The sequence below is a fragment of the Delphinapterus leucas genome, chromosome 8 (assembly GCF_059928025.1).
Source record: "Delphinapterus leucas isolate spDelLeu-1000000601 "Yukka" chromosome 8, BTC_Dleu_Yukka2, whole genome shotgun sequence".
Lineage (NCBI taxonomy): Eukaryota > Metazoa > Chordata > Mammalia > Artiodactyla > Monodontidae > Delphinapterus > Delphinapterus leucas.
The window spans coordinates 28,268,939-28,285,562 of NC_143136.1; the positions used below are offsets into that span (position 1 = coordinate 28,268,939).

General features: G+C 38.7%; 1 protein-coding gene across 3 annotated transcripts in view; it reads right to left on the reverse strand.

The window, feature by feature from the left end:
- PIKFYVE (phosphoinositide kinase, FYVE-type zinc finger containing) overlaps positions 1–16,624 on the reverse strand; it is a 77,542-nt gene that overhangs the window by 58,913 nt on the left and 2,005 nt on the right. For all 3 annotated transcript variants that reach the window (XM_022567543.2, XM_089916436.1, XM_089916435.1), the window contains exons 2-8: positions 14,843–15,023; positions 12,908–13,057; positions 12,622–12,657; positions 9,796–9,914; positions 8,744–8,915; positions 2,343–2,550; positions 449–538 (exon numbers count right to left, since the gene is read on the reverse strand). In XM_022567543.2, the coding sequence (XP_022423251.2) occupies positions 449–538; positions 2,343–2,550; positions 8,744–8,915; positions 9,796–9,914; positions 12,622–12,657; positions 12,908–13,057; positions 14,843–15,014 (947 nt within the window). In that variant the 5' untranslated portion in view covers positions 15,015–15,023. The remainder of the gene's footprint in view (positions 1–448; positions 539–2,342; positions 2,551–8,743; positions 8,916–9,795; positions 9,915–12,621; positions 12,658–12,907; positions 13,058–14,842; positions 15,024–16,624) is intronic.

The window sequence follows — 16,624 nt, forward strand, 5'->3', positions numbered from 1 at the left end:
AGAGAAAAATGAAAGATAAGGAACACTAATAGGGTAACTAGTAAAAACTAGTAAGGGATGAGAACCAAAACACAAGTGGAGAACCAGAAGTAAAGAGAAAGGATGAGCTGCAACTATAATCAAGTTGGTAAGTGATGTTAAGAGTTGAGGACATCCTCGTCTGTTATCTCCCCTCTTCGTTGTGTAACTGAAAGAGAGGTCACCTGTTAAGCGTGAAGAAAGAAGGAATGAAGTTTCCGAGATCTGAAGCCAATAGAGAATAGTAGAAAACGGCCACTGAGAGAATGCAAGTGACAGCTAACTAGCAAAAAGGAAACGATAGTTTAGTTCAGCTTTTAGACCTAAGAAAGTGTATAACAATCAATCCCCTCCATTTTATGTCTGTTCTTCTCATTACTATAAAAAAGAAAAACCAGACACAGAACAGTGTTTTCATTTGGCAGTTTACCTATTTCGAGCAGGAGATTTCCCAGCGTCCTCTTGAACAGATACAAGTCTTGTTGAAAGAGCATTATTTGAGGAGTCTGGATGAATCAAACTATAAAGAAAATAAGAAAATACTGAGATGATTTAAGAGAGTTACAGGCAAATCCAATTTCAATAAAATGCTTTAACATTTAAAAGCAGGTTGTTTTTCTGCAATAATGAGCTTATGGGTCATTTTTGTTCTCTTCTTTTAGTTGAAGTGGAAATAGGATGGGTTTTGTCTTAAGGATATCAAATACCAAAAGAGCGATAAAGAGAGTTATATTAAGTATAATGGGTGTCAATAAAATAATAAAATTGGCTGGATGAGTGACTTGTAGAACTCCTTCTCACATCACATATACAAAACTGAAGTGCTTTGAGGGGGGCCGGAATCCTGAGTTCAAATATTTTATTCTCAGTCCCCATAACTAGGTGGAATAGCACTGCAGAGTCACACAAACCTAGGTCCAAGTGCAGGCTCTACCTCTTACTAGTTGTGTGACCTTGGGCACGTTACTTAATCTCTCTGAACTTCAGCACCCACATCTGTCAAAAGGAGAAAGTAGTGCCTACCACAGAGATATGATGGCTAAAAGAGAATGAACATTAAACTATTAGCACAGAACCTAAAGTTATTCTGCCTTTGACATCTATCCGGCATCTCCCAGGAAGCTTTCAAACCTGGTTTGTTTTATTAAATCACACTTGCCAATTCTGGGCTCACACAACAGGGCCAGGCATCCACATGGCATTGCTTACTGAAGTAAGAAGTGAAGAATCCCTCTCCTTTCTTTCTTGTTCATTAAATGCAGAGTCAATCTTTAAAACTTATAGAATATATGTAAGGTATAAAGAATCAGGATGCCACAAACACCAATGCACCCATGGAGCAATTTAAGAAAAAGAACATTACCGTCGACTTTGAAGTGCTTGTTCGCCTGACCCAATCCCATTCCCTTCCCTGCCCTCAATGAAACTACTGTTGTAAATTTTATATTTATCATTCTCCTCCTTTTCTTTAAGTTTACCATGTTTGTATCCCTAGATAGTGTATTCATTTGTATATTTTTGAACTTTCTATAAATAATCACTGGCTATATCATATGTGACTTTCTTTTCTCCTCCACATTATATCCCCGAGATTCATACATGTTGAATGTAGGTATAATTCATTCATTTTTTACTTTTGTCTAAATTCATTGGTTACCTATTAATTCCTCACTCCATTAAGAGGTAACTGAGAAAATAACAGAAAGATGCTACTTAAAACTTCAAGCACTTTGATGTGGCCATATTTGGTACAATGCATGAGAAAATTATTTAGCTAACGAAAAACAACCAGAAACTGATGAATCTAGGATTCTAATTCAAACAGCTCCAGGTAAAGAAAGAGTAACATCCTCCACAACCAGACAGTGTAGCATATTTAGACATACAAGAAAAGATGAAATGTTCCTCAGGAAGGAAAAAAATCTAATTTCATTTGCAAATATTATGAACACAAATCTTATGAGCATCCTCCTTCTCAAAGAAGGCTACGTTAGAAATTATTAATGGAAATAACTTCTGTTGTTTATTAAACAAATATTATCAGGATCATATATACGCCACACACTGTTCTTGGTGCCAGGTGTAGAAGAGCAAACAAGAAAAAGTCTCTCCTCTTGTGGAGCTAACATTCTAATTAGTCAACATTATCACTATCCACAAACATCTTCTGTGATCCTTCCTAAGGCAAGCTGAGAAAAAAGGAGAAAATGGTGTATTTCCAGGAAACAATTCAAAGAAGTTAAATGTTAACTTAAAGCACCCTTAGGTCACAAGACTATCAGTATTTATCAAATATAAATAAAATTACATGTAAGTGACAGTACCTTTGCCAGGCAAAATCATCCTCTAAAAATATGTTGCGGCTGGCTTTTCTACTCCCTACAGGTGTTCGGGGTTCACTCGGATCAAGTACAGACACAGAGGAAGCAGAATCTGAAAGAGCATTCAAGTCTTCACCAATGGAATTACTGTCTGTGGAATAAGCATAACTTAAGGCTATTTTTCTACAGTATGTACAGGCTCGGAGGTCCCCTAGGAGGAAAAAAAAAAAGAAAATTAAGTAAAAGATAACTAACATATTACTTACCAGAACACATTAAACCCTTGGGTTACTAGTTAATCTAATAACAGGAACCATCCTCAAGTAAAGACTACCAAAAAAGACATCTTTTAAAAGTAAAGTAACTTTGTTAGCTCTGTTATATATTTTAAAAACCATCATTATGCAAAATCCATCAAGGTATCCAAATTACCTCAAATATTTATAACAAGAAAATATGACTCAAGGTACTAGAAAACTCTGCTAAAAGAATATTCCTCAAGGTTCTAAAAATGAAGTAAGGGATCTATCAGAGACAGAATGTTCAAGAAAAAAAATTTTTTTAATTGAGTATATAAACCAATACAAATAGAAGTAACACTTTTTCCCTGAATAACAAGTAAGGAGGAAAATGTTATTTAGCTATCTATATGAAGCCATGAAGAGTGGTCTCCACAAGGGGGCACAGTTTTAAAAACAAACTAACAAAATTGGCTTACAAGCAATATGAAATATAGGGGGGGAAGTATAAAGGAAATTCTTATAGTGAAAGTAAGGGTGGAAATGAAATATTCTTGGGAAGACAAACAATAAGGCTATTTAATAATTTTAAATGCATCTTTTTTCAGGATGCAGTCCTGCCCAAATGTAAGTTTTCATTTCTACCCTTTTTCTGTTACAATTTTTTGTGTGATTCTATAACAATTTAGTGTACTAAAAAAGGAGATAATTAAACTTTACTAATAACATGTTATGTAACAATTCTACTGTAATTCTTTTTACCATTAACATTAGAGAACTGAAGTGACATGAACAAAAGACTTCTGAAAGTCAACTGTACTGTGTTTTTACCATAATTACTACCAAGTACAATAAAGGGTCTTTTATTTTTCATTTTAAGAAAACTATTACATAGTACTCAGCTTTATTAAATTATGCATGTATTTTAAGCAAAGTTAAATATCACTTGTTGTGTTACTCATTTTTAACACCATGATTCAACAGATGAATCTAAAGAACGATATCTCTAATCAAGAGCCCCCCCAAAAAAATTGAATTCCAGTCCAGGATAAATGAGAGTGCTAGGACATACTACCACCAGCTGACCAAAGTAGAATTGTAGTAAGGAGATGAAATTACTTCCTGCAGAAAGGTTCTTAAGTTGACATAACAAAGGCTTGGTTCTTACACTGTAAAGGAAATCTCCCTTCGTCGTTCAGCTGTTAGAATGAAAATGATCAGATCAATAAAGGGAGCCAACCCAGACCAGAAAAGTTCTCATTTCCTGAAGAATCCTCACCAGCAAGGGCCTACTGAGCGCATGCCTAAATTAAAGGATGTGGTAAAAAGGTCGATGAGACACAGCCCTGCCATCAAAGAACTGGGGACAGGAGACACATATAATCAGAAAGTTGCACAGCAGATACAGAGATAGCACTGCTACACCACTATAACTTAACATTCATTGATCTGTTTCTATGTGCCTAGGTATTCTAGGTATTTATTCGCAGCCTGGATATACAATTGTGCCCAGAATTCATTGTCCCATCTGCAACGGTTAATTTTATGTGTCAACTTGGCAAGGCTGATTATTTGGTCCAACAATGGTCTAGTTGTTACTGTGAAGGTTTTTTTTTTTAAGACATGATTAATATTTACCATCTGTTGACTTTAACCAGATTACCCTCCATAATGTGGATGGATCTCATCCAATCATTTGAAGGCCTTATGATCAAAGACTGAGGATTCTTAAAAAAAGGAAAAAATTCTGTCTCAAGTCTTATTTATTATTTTTGGCTGCGTTGGGTCTTCGTTGCTGTGCACGGGCTTTCTCTAGTTGTGGCGAGCAGGGGCTACTCTTTGTTGCGGTGCACGGGCTTCTCGTTGTGGTGGCTTCTCTTGTTGCAGAGCACGGGCTCTAGGCACATGGGCTTCAGTAGCTGTGGCTCGCAGGCTCTAGAGCGCAGGCTCAGTAGTTGTGGTGCACGGGCTTAGTTGCTCCATGGCATGTGGGACCTTCCCAGACCAGGGATCGAACCCGTGTCCCCTGAATTGGCAAGAGGATTCTTAACCACTGCGCCACCAGGGAAGCCCTGTCTAGAGTCTTTAAGACAGAAATTCTGCCTGAGTTTCCAGCCCGCTGTCCTATCCTAAGAATTTCAGACTTGCCAGCTCCCTTAATCACTTGAGCCAGTTCCTTAAAATAAATCTTTCTTTCTATATAAATGTGTGTGTGCTGGGCGGGTGGCAGGGAGGGGCGTAAATACCCTATTAGTTCTGTTTCTCTGGAGAACCCTAATACAAATTTTGGTACCAAGAGAAGTTCTAGAGCAACAAAATCTTAAGGTTGAATTTTCTGAATTGGTTTTTGGGTTTCTGGAATTGGTTCTCTAAGTAGATTTAAAGGCAATAAGGACTCTATTCCCAGTAGTAAAGAGAATGCTGATAGTCCACGGTGTGATGGGGCAACAGAGTCACGTAAGTATCACCTATGGATACTCCTAATCAAATACTTATAAGAGGCAAAGACCTGACTTACCATGTACTGCACATCTTAGAGCATTTTTGTCAAACTAATGAGTATGAGATTAGCTGCTCCTAATTGCACTGGACAAAAAGGGAAAAGAATGACATCAGGAATTCAGATTCCCAGCTCAAGAACTGTACAACGTACCTCAAAGTGTCTATGTCTTCCCTGAAAGAACCATATACAGCTGCAGAACTGAGATTGCTGAAAATCAAACCAAGAGTCTCATCATGCAAGTGACTGAACCACAACACACACTGAATCACTTAACCTTACGGTGTGTCTATTAAAGTTAGGGCATTGATTAGAAAGGAATGAAATCCTGAAAACTGGAAGGGGATATTTGGGGAAGCTGGGAACACTGAACTGCCAACTTCTACTTAGTCTTCTTTGCAAGTAGAAGTAGCCTTTCCACCCTGTCTGAGATTAACCCTGCTTTGCCTGAGAAATTCACAATGGCCTCCCATGAGTTAGCTGCCTTGCAAGACCCTGCTTATTCTCCTCAGGACCCACTCCCACTACCCTCTTTGCTTCTAGGCCTATAAGACTCAGGTCCCCTGAAAGGAGAGTTACAAAGTGTGACCCATGAGGAAGTACACTACACTCCAAAAGAACTACATGATTTTTCCAATTTAGACAAACAGAAATCCAGGGAATATGTGTGGGAATGGCTACCAAGGGTATAGAATAATACTGGAAAGAACATAAAGTCAGATCAAACTGGATCTATTGATATGGACCCACTAAGCAGAGATTCTGGATTTAATGTTATAGCTCAAGGTGTTCAAAGGGGCTCTAACAGTCTGGTTAATTGGTTGGTTGGCTAAAACATGGACCAAAAGTGTCCTATACTAAATGAAGTTGAAATGCCAGAATTACCCTGGAATGCTATAAAGGAAGGGATCCAAAAGCTTAGGGAGACTGTTAAGAGCAGATTTACCATGTAAGATCTGCTCGCTTGCCCCAGGAGGATCCAGGGGACATACCTTTCACCATGACTATGAGAAAAAAAATTTGTGAGGGGAGCCCCAGCATCCCTGTAGATCTTTGCAGTCACCCATTATAGTGGGAACTGCTGGTGCTAAACTGGGAAATCTAAATGCACTGGGGACCACTGGATCCCAGGTTGGCAGGGGCAGAGTGGTGGCATTTAATCGACAAAGACAAGGTAGGCATGTTACCAGAACAGACATCAGTGTCAAAGCTGTAAGCAGAATAGTGTAACATATACAGAGATCTATGACACATCTGATCATGGTGTTCCTAAAAGTAAATGGGCAGTCTTCTAAACTCTTACTGGATTTGTATAAGAAAAAGAGTTCTAGATCAAGTGAACAAAACTCAAACTTGAATCAAAAAGAGTCATGACCCCTCAACCAATTCTCAGACTTAAGCCATTTACAGACCCAGAATTCCTTGAATGAAGGGAGGCTGGGTCACCTTGAGGAAGGGCCCCACTACACTGCCAAAAAATGTATACTGTTTATCTTCCTAAAAGGCTTCCCCAAAGGACCTAGAGCCTTTCACCAGAGTGACAGTGCATTGAGAAAAAGGTAATAGTCAAACGTTTAGGAGATGACTGGACTTTGGCACTGAATTAACACTAATTCCAAGAGGCACAAAATGTTACTATGGTTTCAAGTCAGAGCAGGGGCTTACAGAGGTCAGGTGATCAACAGAGTTCCAGCTTAGGTCCATCTTACAGTGGGTTCAGTGAGTCCCCGAACCCATTTGTGGTTATCCCTCAGTTCTAGAATATATAACTGGAATAAACATACTCAGCAAATGACAAATCCCTACATTTGTTCCTGACTGGTGGAATGAGGGCTATTATGGTAGTTCTGGCCTCCAGAACTGTGAGACAACAAATTTCTGTTTGTCCTAACCCATTCAGTTTGTGGTATTTTGTTAAGAAAGCCCTAGGGAATCCATACACCAACCATATTAACAAGATAGGATTTTACCCTATAGGTAATGAGAACTCTGAAAGGGTTTTATGCAAGGGAATTTGACATGATCAAATTAGCATTTAATAGGATACTGACTAGAGTATGAAAAATGAATTCGAGATAGGGAAAAACTAAAGGTAAAAAAATCTTTTAAAAGCTGCAGCCATAATCTGGATGAAAGATAACTGGGGTCTGAACTCTGAAGAAGTTTAGGTTAAAAAAAAAAATCTTTTTTTTTAAGTGAGTAAGGCCAAAAGGAAGATCTACATGATAATAAAAATAACATGAGAGAGATACTAACAGTGTTCTCAGAAGTCCCTGGTAGTTCAGTGGCTAAGACTCTGTGCTCCCAATGCAGGGGGCCTGGATTCAATCCCTGGTCAGGGAACTAGATTCCACGTGCTGCAACTCAGAGTTCACATGCCACAGCTAAAGATCCCACATGCCGCAACTAAAAGATTCCCACATGCTGCAACTAAAGACCTGGTGCAGCCAACATAAATAAATATTTTTTTAATTATATACACACATACACACACACACACACATATATATATATATATACTTTAACAAAAAAGAAGTGTTCTCTTTTTGGTAACTTCTGCCCACCTTCCACTTCCACGCCCTAATCACTACACACACCGTTTAGTTTTTTTCTGCTTCAACAAATAATTTTAAATCTCTGTATTACTAAAATTTAGGGAAGAATATGAGTAAATGCAATTTGCTAAAGCACAGTGTCATGTAACTCAAGGGATATCTGTATTTTGTAAAATAAAAACCCTCATAGGGCTTCCCTGGTGGCGCAGTGGTTGAGAGTCCACCTGCCGATGCAGGGGACATGGGTTCGTGCCCCGGTCTGGGAAGATCCCACATGCCGCGGAGCGGCTGGGCCCGTGAGCCATGGCCGCTGAGCCTGAGCGTCCGGAGCCTGTGCTCCGCAACGGGAGAGGCCACAGCAGTGAGAGGCCCGTGTACCGCAAAAAAAAAAAAAAAACAAAAACAAAAACTCTCATAATAATATAAATTAGTGATCACTCCAACCAACTTGTCTAATAAACATTAACGGGGCTTACCTGGTGGCGCAGTGGTTAAGAATCCGCCTGTCAATGCAGAGGACACGGGTTCGAGCCCTGGCCCAGGAAGATCCCACATGCTATGGAGCAACTAAGCCCGTGCGCCACAACTACTGAGCTTGCGCTCTAGAGCCCACGAGCCACAACTACTGAGCCCACGTGCCACAACTACTGAAGCCTGCGCGCCGAGAGCCCATGCTCCGCAACAAGAGAAGCCACGACAATGAGAAGCCTGCGCACCGCAACAAACAGTAGCCCCCACTCACTGCAACTAGAGAAAGCCCGCGCACAGCAACGAAGACCCAACATAGCCAAAAATAAATAAATAAATAAATTTATTTTTTAAAAAATTTAAAGAAAAAAAACAACAAAAAAAATTAACGGTCCCATGGTTTTTTGGTAGCATCTATGATACACTGTCTTTTACTCATGTTATTCATGAATATCCCCATCTACTTTATTATTTGACTATAAGGTCCTTAAAAGCAAAGCCATGTCTCCCTCATATTTGTGCACCCCATAATTCACACATGATGTCCAAAATTTAAAAATGACTTAACATGGGTCCTGTATTATAACTATCTTATTGTTATGATCTTTAAAAATTGTAAACTTGTCAATACAGCTCATTTACCTGTATAACCCATAAATTTTCCAGGGATTTCTTGATTGCAGCAACGACTGCAGAAAATCTGCCCACATAGTCGGCAGTGGTGTCTGCGTCTAAAAGTGGTAAATTTCTCATTACAGTCATAGCACTCTTTACACTGGCTATCTGGCATCCAATATTGCTTCAGGTCACTATCCTGTAACAATAAAAATGTGTGAAGGCTTCTTGAAACTATTGATTATTAAAATGCAATGGCAAATGCAATGCTAATCAAAATCCTAGAAAATTTCTTTTGCAGAAATTAACAAGCTATTTCTAAAATTTATATGGGAACGCAAAAGGTCAAAATGACCAAGACAATCTTGAAGCAGAATAAACTGAAGGACGTATAATGTCAGCCATTAAGATTTATTCCAAAGCTACAGTAATTTTAGACAGAGTATTAGTGGGAGGAAAACACGGAGCTGTGGAAGAAAAAGGAGAGCCCTGGACATATATGGACCCACCCTCACACTTATAAATGGATTTCTGACAAGATCTGTAATGCAGTCAGTGAAGGGTTGTCTTTAAAAAAAAATGGTGCTGGGATTTCCCCGGTGGTCCAGTGGTTAAGACTCTGAGCTTCCGCTGCAGGGGGCACGGGTTTGATCCATGGTCCAGGAACTAAGAACCCGCATGCCATGTGGCGCAGCCAATAAATAAATAAATAAATAAATAAATTTTAAAAATTTTAAAAATGATACTGGGTCCAACTGGACATCCATGGGGAAAAAAGTGAATCTTTATCCGTATACTTCACACAAATAATAAAGCTTCTTAAAGAAACCATGGGAGAATATTTACTACCCCGGGCTAGAAAAACATTTCTTAAACAGAACACAAAAAGCGCAATCCATAAAATGAAAAAAATTGATAAACTAAAATTAGGAACTTATAAGTAAAAAATATGGTGTCCACAGGTGAAGTTAGTATTAACTGAACTTTCTTTCAAGTGGCATTGTACCATTTTTAGTGAGTCCCACATGGTCCCCAGGTAAGTGCTTAATAAGTAATCTTCTAAAGCCTCTAGACAGTACCTGGCTCTTCCCCTCCATGATTTCCTTGAGGCGTTTTAATACTGTGCTGAGGCTTCGGAGCTGAACAGCTGTACGAGGGTCATGACCTCCAAAGGCAGGTTCTGCCTTCCTTCTGGTATCTGAGTCAGATTTACAAAACAAAAAACAAAAAACACTACCTTAATAGTCTCTAGTATCAATGCAAAGTTCCTCCTATTTTTAGCATATATCAATGCTTACATTCTCCCAGCCAGTGACACAGACTGAGAGTTAAAACTAGGCTTTATAAGGGTAAGAGGCTGTTGGAAGTGTTTCTTATTACCATGTGAAACACTGCTTCACAAGCAAATGAGGGCTACCTGAGACAAACACTGTCTGTGACCACTGATGATTTTAAGGCCTGGATGGGAGCATCACTTAACATGGCCCAAAATTCATTAATGATTTCTTGGGCCCTTCGGTCCTGCTAGAAATTCCTGCGAGAAATTTAACAGAAGGAAAATCAATCCCTGTGTGTTACCTAGCCCAGTCTCTACAGTCAAACAGGTCAGCGACAGGGTTGAACAGTTCAGTTCAGTCTGCAGACCACAAACCCAAAGGCTCGTGGAGTAGATCATCAGAAAGGAATTTAATAGCCAACCCCAGAGTCTGACAGACTTCAGAACATCCAGGATGGTAATTTATCCACAAACTTCCCTTCACCGATGTCCAAGCAGACTTCTCTTCCCCAAAGAATTGCTAGAACCCCAATGCAACCCTTCCCTGCCACCTCCCTACTCCTACAGTTCCAAACTAGATGGGATCACTTGCTCTTGAAACAGCAATACTGAAGCCAGTCCTCTCAATAATAAAACACACCCATGTTCCAGCTTTGTGTCCACCAAAGCTGTCATGTATCATTTCCTTATTTTAGAGCAAGATTACAACTGAAGTTTCTACCTATTCCTGGCTCCAGCAGTTATTAAAACTAAGGATGAAGTAGAGGTGGCTTGACAAAAAGGATGAACATCCTTATTAGCTTAAACTCATTACCCTAATAACCTATGGTAAAGCAAGATGGAAAACAGCTCTCTCTATATCCTTCCCAAACTCACTTGTTTGCTAGATTAGATTTAGGTGTTCTTTGTTTTGGTTGAGTGGGAAAGAAAAGATTACAAAAAAATGTGAAGTTGGTATAAATTGATGAAGAATTTTCCAAGATATTAATTACGGAAATAATTATCTAAACAGCACCTATGTTAGAAAACTTTATTTCTATAAATAATATCTTAATTTCAGCAGATACCTCACTGTTATTACTAGAATAAAAATGTATGTGTATTAGAATGAGCAAATTGTTCTTGAGTCTCTGTGATAAACCAACGCTCCATGATTTACAAATTGAAAAAGGAGACAGATGAAGCTGTTAGAACAGTAAGGCTGTGCTCCCAAGCACAGGCAACAATTAGTTGTGAAGCCCCTTGCATTTAGCCACTTAGGAGTATGAGAAAGTAAAAACAGCATCATCCACAGAAAAAGCAGGAGCAAGACTGTTCCTGGAACCAACAGATGATGGTTTCATCATGGATGAAGATGAAAGAAACATGAGAGAAAATCTGGTCTAGCACTCTGTCCTCAAGCAAATCATCTTAGTTGCTTCTCTTGTAAAATGAATATTAGAAAATTAAATAACTTCCCAAGGTCACAGAGCTAGTAGACTGTGGAATCACAGCCTTTTAGTAGGAAAAGATGGGTAAAACAGTCCCAGGCTTGTGAAACTCAAATGCCTCCAGCAGCTAAGGCAAAATCAAAGAATCAAGTGGACTTGATAAAAGACAGTAAAGAATGGTGGGGATTGCAGCAAACTAGACATTACAAGCTCCACCTAGTGATATTTAAATTCAAGTTTATCAAAACATCAAGCCAAGGTTTGGTAGGCTGTCAGTTTGTAACCCCTAAATGATTAGACTCTAGTCCAACTCCTCAATTTTATAAACAAATAAATCCTATGCTTGACTCAGTATAGGATTTAGTCAAAAGAGCTCCCTTAACAAAAATAGGAGTGTTGCCACAGGCCAGGTTCAAGACCTAAGGAGAGTTTAAGGTTAAAAGTGGGGATGGTCTCTTCCTTCCATCCATTTGGAGTAAAGAGCTCATTTCTCTCTTCCTACCTTCTGATTCTTCCTTCCAAACAGCTGATATGACGCAGGCTGAGTCCCTTTGCCCTGGGAAACCTACAGAGGTGATACAGCCAGCTCCACTCCAGTCCTTAGCGTGAAACTCTTCTTCTGCTTGGTTTCTCCTTCTCCTCTGACCCACCAGAAGAAGGTTCTGAGCCAAGTCTCAACTAGCAATAAAATATCCTTCTGCCAACAACCATTACCTATGCCCGCCTGCTTTTCACTCGAAGACCTCATGGGGAAGACTAGCCAGACAAGGCAGGATCTGACATTCACGGACACCTGATTTCCAATGCTACATCCCTTTCCCTCTCTTATGCCACCTCTCATTGCCTTTCTCCTGCCACCTTGAGTTGGGCAAACCACTGCACTGAGTTTAATAATCTAACAGAAATAAAACATAAAACAACTCACTTTATCTAGTCTGTGGATTCAGGCTGATCCCAATACAGCATGAAAATGAAGGACATGACCACGTAGCAGACCAGGATGGAGAACAAACAGGCAAGAGGAGCTCAGCTTATCCAGCCACAATGACAGCTTGCACCCCGACAAGGACAGAAGGCCAAGAGCAAGTGGCAGCCCGCTAATGGAACTGAGAGACTTCTGCAGCCAGAGGCATGCACATCACATTACACTGGCCACCCCAAGAACAGATGCAGCAGCCAGTCACAAAGTTGAAACTAACCTGTGTTCTCCTGGGGGTGTCGCAAACTGTCCTCTGCTGAAACCCAAGCAAGTAATTAATCAAAAAACAGTCAAAGAAAGCTCTGCTTTGCCTAAAGTTCAATGAAATGTTTAAGAACTCTTGTTTAGGTATCAACAGTTATCCAGGTAACAGTTTCATTAATTCTCAAGAGTACCTGACTATCCCAAATAGAAAACAAGTTAAGTCAATAAACAACCTGCAAAACACAATGACTATGGGAAAAGTCTAATACACAGAGAGGAATGAAATGAGAACAGTGTCATACCTAACACTGAAGATCGCCGCTGAAGCTCCTCATTAAGCTGTTTTTTATAAGGTGTAGGTGATCTCACAGATTGTGTCCTTGAAGGGAGCTGGGGGCTGGTCCAACTTCCACTCAGAGATGGTTGCTCTCCCTGACCCCCTTCTCCTCTCTCTGCAGCGAACAAAAGCTTGGAATTATTGGAAAAACTAAGACTCAGAGTTCAGCAAAGAGAAGGAAATAGATGAGAATTTTTTAGGAAAGAATGTGTACTTGTATTACATGCCTAAGTAAACATTAGGGTTTTCTTAAAGAAAAAAGAGAGAGAAATTCAAAGAAGGTGGCAAAATTACATCCTTGGTATATATGACCTTCACTTTGTTTCACTTTTTTTTTTTTTTTTTTAATATTTATTTGGCTGAGCCGGGTCTTAGTTGCAACATGTGGGATCTAGTTCCCTAACCAGGAATCGAACCCGGGCCCCCTGCACTGGGATCACAGAGTCTTAACCACTGGACCACCAGGGAAGTCCCTGTTTTACTTTTCATTAGAAATTTCTTGAGCATATTTAAGGAAACAGAATGCAAGCTCTACACAAAGGCAGTGATTTTTTTGTTGTTCTGCTTTATTTATGGGATAGATCCCTTGTACTATTAAAATAGTGCCCAGTGGATAGTAGGTGCTCAATAAACATATGCTAAATAGAAAGACTACTGTCATTTAATGGCTAAATGTAACATATCCTAGACAGGATCCTGGAAAAGAAAAAGGACATTAGGTAAAAACTGAAGAAATATGAATAAAATACTTACTTCAGTTACTAATAATGTATCAATAATAGTTCATTAATTGTAATAAACGTACTCTACCAATGTAAGATGTTAATAACACAGGAAACTGGGTGTAGGGGTATATGAAAACTTCCTGTATTATTTTCCTAATTTTTCCATAAATCCAAAACTATTCTAAAAAATAAGATTGTTGTGGTTTCTTTAAAAAAAAAATTATTGTCTTCAAAATGGACTAACAGGTTTTACAGAGCTTTCAACATGTCTGTTAATAAAAGTCAGTTAATACTATTAAAATTTCTACTGAGTTAATTAAACTATTAACCCCCAAATTCGTTACAACTAGAGGGATTACTTTCTAACACATTTCAAACAATACAGCTAAATATAAAGCAAAAGATGTAGGCCATGTTTTTTTTTTTTTTAATTCTTCTAACAAGTAAAAAATATATTACTTAAAAAGAGCTCATTTTAAAATTATCTTTTCACTTGGTGTCATTAAATGTATACCTTAACAGGTCAACAACAAGCCTGCTGACAGCTTTCAATTTTTGAAAAATATGAACCCTTCCTCCCATGTGCTGGTCCTTTAGTTTCACTGCTTTAATTAAAATCTTTTGGGGGCTTCCCTGGTGGCGCAGTGGTTGAGAGTCCGCCTGCAGATGCAGGGGACACGGGTTTGTGCCCCGGTCCGGGAAGATCCCACATGCCGCGGAGTGGCTGGACCCATGAGCCATGGTTGCTGAGCCTGCGTGTCCGGAGCCTGTGCTCCGCAACGGGAGAGGCCACAACAGTGAGAGGTCCGCATACCGCAAAAAAAAAAAATTTTTTGGCTATTAACCCCTAAAAGAGAAAAGTCCATTCTATGAACTTAAGAAAACTGAGATATATTAAGAAAGGAAAAAAAAAAGAATGCTAACTTCTCTTTAAAAAGAGACCTCCTTGTAACATTTAGTTTTCAATTCTGATCTTCAGTTGCCAATAATTAATAAGATTAAAGTGAAAATTCTAGCTTTCTCTTCTTATGCAGTTAACTCCAGTGACCTATGATTATAAAGCTACCTCCTTGTTAATATTTCACTTTCTTGCAAAGACACAGCATGAAAGTTGAACAAGAGAATTTCAGAGAATCAAGATGGTAGGGTCTCTGATCTTTAAGAATAAGTCTTACCTTTGTTAAATCGAAAGAGATTTACAAAAGAACTATAGGCGGATTTAAAAGGAGGTTCGTCCTGATCAGGAGTCAAAGGTTTAAAGTGTGTGAGGTGAGAAGGACTAGTAGGAGATCGAGGCAAATCATCAGCAGAGTCCAATGTAGGGGACGTCTTATCATCTGTGGCCATTTCATGAGTCTAATAAACAAAAGAAATAAGCAAAAGTAAGTTCCTCAGGAAGCCCAAAGGTTGATTCCAAACAGCATCCAAATATCTAGAAATCTGACTTCAAACATTCAAATCTAGCTCAGCATACACTCCAAGTTAAGACTTGAAAACACTGAAGTCTAGATCATAAGGAAGAGTCTCAGTTATCTAAAACTAGGAACATATAGTCAATCTCATTTTCAAAATTACTATTCAAATACAGAAAAATACCAAAATTATTAAAAATTTGAAGGTAAGGCATAAATGTGAGCAGGCAAAAAGGAAAAAAGAGGATTTTCACATGATTTATATAGTTTTCATTTTAAGACTTTTTTGGAAAAATAGCTTTTTAAAGAGGAAAACTGGTTTTACACAAGCATACAAATTCCTCAAAGTTTTATTTTACTTATTTCAATGTTTTCTTTCAAAAAAATATAAAAAACGAGTATTTCCAAGAACAGGAAACGAAATAGTCATCCCTTAACGACATTTCTGTATAACCTCAAAAGTTACCTCAAACTATGCCTCATCACCTATAAGAACTATCCAAATCCACAAGCTGACTGATCCCCATCATATGTCTTCCTAGGCACAGGAGCCTGGTTTTTCTCCTTTTAAGCCTCAATTCATATAGGCATTAAAATGAAGATCTTAACAGGCTTTTCTTTTTAACAACCAAAAATTATAATTCAACCAAAGCTGTAAAGCTAACCACATCACCAGATGCAGGTAACAGAAAAGCACTGATGTCTATTTTCTGCCATATTGATTAATACTTCAAAGAGAAGACCATGAATTATGCATAACTCATTAAAATGCTATAGCTTGTAATCTAATTTATATTTACAAGGAGGACACTACACTCTTACAAAATGCTTTTTTCACTTTCAAAATCCTATCTACCATCTCATTTCATTTTTCTAAAAGCCTGAAAGATACAGAGCTGGGCTTATTACTACATTTTACCTCTGAAGCAACCAATGTACACTGAACCCAAAACAACTTTCTCGAGGGGCACGTAGCTAGTCAGTGGTAGAGCTGTAACTAGATGCCAAGTTTTACCCCAGAATTACTCTTTATTTTTTCCTGCGGGCAGCATTTTATTTAATTATTTCTTCTTTTAATTAAAGAGATATTTCGAGCTTGCATTGGTTTTGAAGGCAGACACTCTTGGTTTCAAATTCTGACTCTGAAATATCTTCGTTGAGTAAACTTGGGTAAGAGCCCTGTGAGATATGTATTACCATCTTCATTTTACATAGTGGAAACTGAATCTTAGTGTGATTAAGTGGGACAGTATATGTGAAGCACTTTTAGCAAAGTGCTTGCCCATAAGAGGCACAGAATTAGTCTTTAGAGCAAAATTATCTTGTAGCTCTTCCCAGACTTTCAATTCTGGTCTACCTGAATTCTAACTACTCAGGACACTGCCAAATTAAAACGTTAATTGATTATTAATTAAACAAAGCAAAAATAAAACCACTGATGAGGAGAATTTCGGCAACAAATGTTTATTGGAATGGAGGGAGGGGGAAGAAAAAGAGGAAGGAGAAGAGGAAGAAGAGGAGGAAGGGGGGGGGGAGAAGAGGAAG